The 7,378-nt window shown below is 31.7% G+C and overlaps 1 protein-coding gene across 1 annotated transcript in view; it reads right to left on the bottom strand.

Annotated features, from left to right (window-relative positions):
* The window catches only part of LOC111699172 (voltage-dependent calcium channel type A subunit alpha-1-like), a gene marked incomplete at its 5' end in the record, with an annotated part of 65,770 nt that extends 63,426 nt beyond the window's left edge, over positions 1 to 2,344 (bottom strand). The window contains 1 exon segment of the mRNA XM_023469773.1: positions 2,275 to 2,344. Within this exon segment, the coding sequence (XP_023325541.1) occupies positions 2,275 to 2,344 (70 nt within the window).
* Between the last annotated feature and the right edge of the window lie 5,034 nt (positions 2,345 to 7,378).

Here is a 7,378-nt window from a genome sequence, read left to right as displayed (position 1 = left end):
TTGCCCCCCCCCAACACTATGACAACAATTAATAGTAATAAACCTGATCACACAAAAACATACAGTAATTGAAGCCTCTTGTTTCAGTCTTAATAATAATATGCGTGTAATGAAATACAAATTAAAAGGACTGTTAGCGATTAAAATGCAAATACTTGAACCAGGGAAGGTTCACCAGGAACGTTCCTTTTAAATTCATCATACTGATTGTTTATATTTTTCTCAGAACTGCAGTACGTTTTATAGTAAACAAGGAGTTTACTGCAGTACGTTTTATAGTAAACAAGGAGTATACTGCAGTACGTTTTATAGTAAACAAGGAGTATAAATTAAATTAAACTTAGACTTTTACGACGTTTTGAAAATATGTAAAGATATCATTTCTGACACCCCTAGGCTTCGTGCGTCAATATAATTCATTACTGCAGTCCTTAAATTATCATAAGGGGAAATTTCCAAGGGAAAGATTTGACACCTTCTTTTCACTTAAAGGGAATGTACAGCGTAACTAAATATTTTCAAGAGTCACATTCCAAATTCGAAAATTTCAAACGGTATACTTGTAGGTCTTTATTAAATCAAAGGATGAACGAAAAATTCTTGTTTTTTTAGCTGAAAATTTACTATTTTCAATTGTGGAGATTTCTGCTAAATAAACGTAATGAAGGAAATTGTGTGAATTAATCACAATTCTTGATAGAAAAATGGCGATATCTTTCTTTGACATAATAATTGAACGAAGATTCAAAGGGTACAGTTGTGAATCAGATATGGCACTCCAAAAATGAAGTACCACACCACTTATACGTTTGTCCGTTTAATAAAAATATTTGGCTGTAATTTTCAAAATTGGTAAATTCTTTAATTTTCAAAATTGGTAAATTCTTTAATTTTCTTTATCTTTTGTCCATAAATCCCCTCCCCTCTGTAGGAAAGTGGGTTAGGTTTGAAAAATAAAAAGTTCTACCAAATTATACAAAAGGTGGGAGAGATAGGGTTTGTATACACATTTTACTGTAAAGTTTTAGGACTGCAAGTTGTATCAAACGAAGTCAAACATTATAGAAATACAACGTAAAGAAATCGCTAGGTATAGTAACAAGGCGTAATTTCCGGGAGAACATTTTTTATAATTTTGAGAAATTAAATAATCAGTTTAAATTAAGTAGATATAATTTTCATAAAATCCTTTTATTTAAATGGTAAAACGGAATTTTATGAAATCATATTCACATTACTGGAGAGCTTTTTTTATACTTTTAAGAAATTTTTTTTTTCTAAAAATAAAACTGTAGATAGCATTTTTATAAAATATTTTTTTAAATAGTAACATGCAATTTTATTTATAACCATATATTCATTCATTTATGTTGTCAGTACATAATAAAATCTGGGCGACCTTAAACACAATTGAGAGCAGTACAAATGTACATATTAAACTATTTTGCTCTTTTAATGTCTAGGGTATGTTAAAAAAATAGAAATTATGATAATGATAATGATAAACTACAATGTTTTACAAAAACGTTTAATTTCTCAAAAATATAAAAATGTTTCTATACGTTGGATTTCTATAATGTTTGACTTCGTATCAAACTAACAATGACAGGATAAAACTGGACATGTTTACTAATTCTGTTGTTCCTGACCAGTCCTAATACGTCACTGAATCTTTGGAACCAATTTTCACATTTTAAACAAAGATTTTTTCTATTTGCTATTATATACTTTATTGTTGGCATATATATTTTGAGTAATAATGTATTTTACGCTATTTTTGACGAATTTGACTGAGATATCAAAATAGGAATGGGAACATGTTGGTACAGACAGGGTTAACTTCGTTGTAGTCAAGATAATAAAGCAAGGAAAGTTAATTGCAGTTGCGTATTCTCTGCGTACATATTAAAACCAGTTCTCTCTGGGCGGTGTTTGTAAACAAGAATAGATGCATCCAGTGTTCCTTTAGTATCCGAGGAGGATAAAAGCATTTGATTTTAAAAATTTTGATAATTCACATAATAGTTTTCTTTGATCAGAATATTACATTGGTTTTTTATGCGAAAGATGGATCCTATGTCGGCTGTGACATCCGTCTTGCGTTTACTTTACAGCCCAGAGACAGTACACTGCAGTACTAAAAATGCGTACACCTCTGAAGTAACTATCTTTACATTATAATTTTTTGTTTGTAGTTAGTTTTACATGAAAAACACAGTAAAATTTGCACAAACCCTATCCCCTCCACTTTACATCTATTCAGTTTGCTCCTACCTATTATAGTTGTGAGTACTGTGTACTCGAAGGGCGGCCATTCTATGATAAATTTGGTAGTCCGNCGCCTTCCCATGCTGGTCAGGGTACGCCTATTCTTGATCAGCTAGAAACTGCGATACCTTCATGTTCTCTTCTTTTTATCATCAACTCAGCCAGGGAGCTCTGAATAAAAAATTATGTAATTTTAATGTGGATTAGAAAGACAACTTTTAGATTGACTCACTTAATAAGATTATTTTCAAAATACTGGTAAAAGTAAAATACTAGCTTTAAACACAACTTCGAATACAAATATGATATTTTGAAATAAATAAGATGTTTTAAAATATGTGTAAAGCATTATCTTAATTACATTATCTCAATTACATACATAAAGTACTACAATTAAAAGCATTAGAAGGATAAGTTCAGAGAAGAAAATTGTTGCACAAATCGTTTAATTACTTTTAGCTGCTTTCAAGAAAACTTTTTTTAGAAACATGTCATTGCTAAACTTCAATACTGAAGGTTTGAAGTCAATTGTTACAAGAATTTACATAATGATTAATTCATAACTTTGTGATACTTCTAACTATTAATTCTGGTAGATCCGATAATGAAAGGTTGAATTATCAAAGGTTTACACCTGAAGGGTGCAAAGATAAAGTTTTTTTTTAGAAAATTAGAATTTGAGTAGAGTGTTCAGTACCTTTATCTCTTTTTTTGTCATATTATATTTTAAGCTTTTATTTTACTTTTTGTTTAATGCCGAAGAATTCTTTTAATCTAGCTTCAGGATCTTGACAATTGGATAGATTCATATCGTCAATCAAGTCATTCTTTGTGAGAAACTCTGTACATACATTTTCTATCAGGGTTACCCATAATGGAGAGACTGTATAGACGACCTGAAACTCTTTAAATATGACGATTTCAAGGTTAAATTAAATCTTCTACCTTGAATACAATCATTTACTGGCTTATTCAACGACTAGGCAAAGAAAGAAGCAATGTTTACAGTTGCAGGGAATCATAAATATAGGAAAAAGACAATATAAATTATATACAGTCGTCTCATCCCTTGTGGGTAACCCTGTATGATCTCAAGATCGAGGTCACGAAAATTTTCTATCCTTTCAAAATTCACGCTGAGCGGAGTTCAAGCAGGGAGTAAGGAATAGAAGGGAGATACAACTGACGCGGTTCGCCCTACCATATGATTATGCATGCCTTGCAGACGGGTACTCCATTTGTATAAGAATTACATCAGACAAATATTTCTTATTCAAATGAAGTACCCGTCTGCAAGCATGTTTAATCATATGGTAGGGCGAACCGCGTCAGTTGTATCTCCCTTCTATTCCTTACTCCCTGAGTTCAAGCAACCCTTGATTTTAATAATTCAAAGGATTTCGTGCAAACCACTAAAATATCTCCCTAGAAGGAACTTATTCATTTGGTGCATTTGGTGCATTGTCCCGGTTTGCATTATATAATCTGTTTATGTACTGTACTGTACTGTACTGTACTGTACTGTATTGTCCCGGTTTGCATTATATAATCTGTTTATGTACTGTACGACTTGCTCTAGCTCCTTAAAAGTTGGCCATTTACTTGAAATGAACAGTAGCTTACAGTGTAACAACCTAATTCTTTCAAACATTAGTCCAAATGAACACAACTGATATGGTAAAAATTCTTCCGCACATAATGTTCAATTTGTAAAAAATCTTAGTCCAGTTGAACAATTAGTCCAGTTGGAGGTCGAAACTTTTATATGAGATGATCTTATTTGTAAGGAAACTTTTTATTTGGAGCGATTAAGTCCTTAATCCTTAAAAGACAGCTGACTTGTATTTCTGCAAACTCTCATTGGCTGAGATCAGATTTACTGCAGACTTAATCCATCGGACCACAAATGGTAAGGATTAGTTCTTTCTAAAGAATTACAAAAGGTTTTGTTAGTTCTTTTTACCAGATGCATGAAAGAGAATTTAAAAACAAAGTTTTGAAGAAAGAAATATTCAGAAGATAAGAACGAAACTGTTCCCTGGAGACAGTTGAGCACTGGTTTTGAGACAATTAGAACGTATACAGAATTTATTCTGGGGGGGGGGGGTATTTACTTTCAAGAAGTTGTAATTTTTTTTCTCTTTTGCTAGGTTTTTTTGTTTTGTTTTGTTTTCAGTTTTTAAAGAGATTTAATTGAATTATTAGAACTAGATTTTTAATTTTACTAATTGTATGATTTCAAAATAAAAATGTGTGCATTCAAAATCATAAAAATAAATAACTACAAAGTTAATAGTTCATAGTTTTTACGCTTATTTGAACCATTTTTATAGGTTCTTTATTCAGTCAGAATAAGAAAGTTTCAGGTCGTTATTCAAGTCTCATCCTTTGTGGGTAACCCTGTAAATCTTACCCATTATCTCTTCTGTGTTAAACTAATTTTGAATTTGAAGTACCATGCAACCAGAGGCGTATTCATGGAGGGGGGGGGGCTTTGGGGCTCATTCCCTCTTGGTAAAGTGAAATCTTTGATTTCCAGGGGGTTTTTGGGCTAAAACGGGTGCTAAGCCCCCCGTAGACAGAAAAAAATGTCTGAGCCCACTCCCATCCTGGACAAATTTCGGAATACGCCCCCGGATGCAACTTTGATATCAAGAATAAATCAAAGAGTAGGTTCTTTACGGGGTTTAAGCTATAAAGGATGAAAACATAAACCCTAGCAGGGATATAGATTCTGATCGGTAAATGATTTTCAATTGGCAAGTTTTTTTCACCCATAATAATAACCCCCCTCCCCCAATTTTAGCTAAAAAATTATTTCCAAAAACTATATATCTTTAATTCTAAGAGAGGGGGAGCTGCGACCCCCCCCCCCACCTCCCTCCAGTGCCTAAGTTAATTACCATAAAGTGAGAGATTGGTTTTATCGGGAAAAATAAGGTTTCATCCTTTACAATTTAAGCTTTCTTCTGGTTTAGATATAATTGGCAGATTATATTAACTGCAGATTGTTTTATTTCTAGTGGATTTCCACTCACTGGGAAATAAAGGAATTTCTTGTTTTAACTTTATCCTGGATCAAATAGGTTTTATTTCATAGAAATTTAATTTAATTTTGGATTTATTGGAATTTTTCCCGAATCAAAAAGGGTTCGTCCTGGTAAGATCAATTTTTGTCATTGCTAAATTATATTTATCCACGATAAATTAGATTTAATCCTGGATAAATTAGATTTAATCCTGGATAAATTAGATTTAATCCTGGATAAATTAGGTTTTATCCTGGATAGATGAGGTTTATCCTGGATAAATTAGGGTTTATCCTGGATAAATCAGGTTTTATCCTGGATAAATAAGGAATTTCATCCCTTGATTATTATCTAGGAAAGATGGAGGAATGAACGAATAAGATTATATAGGATTTATTTGTTATTATTTGAGATTTATCTGTGTTTATTTATGATTAGCTGTAATTATTTATGATTTATCTGTGATTGTTTAGGATTTATCTGTGATTATTTAGGATTTATCTGTAATTATTTAGGATTTATCTGTGATTATTTATGATTTATCTGTGATTATTTATGATTTATCTGTGGTTAAGAAGGATTCATCTGTAATTATTTAGGATTTATCTGTGATTGTTTAGGATTTATCTGTGATTGTTTAGGATTTATCTGTAATTATTTAGGATTTATCTGTGATTATTTATGATATATCTGTGATTATTTAGGATTTATCTGTGATTATTTATGATTTATCTGTGATTATTTAGGATTTATCTGTGATTATTTATGATATATCTGTGATTATTTATGATTTATCTGTGATTATTTATGATTTATCTGTAATTATTTAGGATTTATCTGTGATTATTTATGATATATCTGTGATTATTTATGATTTATCTGTGGTTAAGAAGGATTTCTCCTTGGCATGAATATTGTCTGTATAAGTTTGAAAGTGTAGGATCGGGAGAAGATACTGACCCGGAGCCTGGTTTATTGGTTTCCTGGTCTCACGAAATATTTTACTCCAGGTGTACAATGATACCTAGCTAGACACTACAGGGTTCCAATACAGGATTATTTTCAATTTTGCATTTCTACTGCAGGATATCATTTAAAAATTAAACAATTTAAACCTAGAAGAACGAAAATATCTTTCCCGTTATTAATCAGATAAAGGTTTCATGGGTACCGTTGTGATCTGATCTATAATGATGCCCTTTTTCTTTGTTTAAAAGCCAATAATTCGGTCATTTCCAATATGTTTTCCTGCAGTAGAAATGCCGAAGTCACTTTTATAGAAACCCACATTTGAAAATAATCAAGCCAAATTTATACATAGAAGGATCAGAAAATTTGAGGTTGATGCGAGTACAACAGAGAAGTTGGACCTAAACTCTAAACAGCCGGACATTACTCAATGTGACACCGGAGACTGTACGGAGAAGAATATTTAATCAAATCCAGGTTTAATCAGAAGTTTAGGAGCTAAAGGGAGATCTTTATTCTACTTGCCATAAACTAAGGAATATTGTACGCACTGAGATCCAGACTTCCCACTGCCAAACTTTAGATTACTTTGATACTGTTGGTTGATTCATTTAGTTTACCGTCCCGTCTTAGTTGTATGCATACTGTACACAACTTGTTCTAACAGAGCCCGAATTTTAAAAGAGTGCCGTTGAACGAAACTCCCGAGTTTCCTTGTTGGGGTCTTAACATTTGTGAAGATTTTTATTTAAGAGATTCGAAAAAATGGAGAATATTAAGAAACTAAATAAAATTATATTATATACAAAGCATTCCTAATCCACCATTTATGTAAGTATCATCGTTTATTTAACCATGTTTTTTATTGAGAATTTTTAATCCAATTTGTCATGGGTTTAATCCAATAATCCATGTTTAAACTAATTTTCCAGGATTAAGCAAAAATGTATCATTATTTTTGTTTCAGCAAACCCTGCCTTAACTTAAATTTTAAAAATGACAAATTGAAATACACAAAGGATGAGGCTTCAGAGACGAATGTACGAAATTCATGCTGTCTGTTTCCCTATATTCACCATTCCCTGAAACTGTACATTTTTAATGGTATTTTT

This window comes from Eurytemora carolleeae, unplaced genomic scaffold, assembly GCF_000591075.1.
Source record: "Eurytemora carolleeae unplaced genomic scaffold, Eaff_2.0 scaffold30, whole genome shotgun sequence".
Lineage (NCBI taxonomy): Eukaryota > Metazoa > Arthropoda > Copepoda > Calanoida > Temoridae > Eurytemora > Eurytemora carolleeae.
The sequence above is the reverse complement of the archived record's forward strand: the minus strand, read 5'-3'. Positions and strand labels throughout refer to the sequence as shown.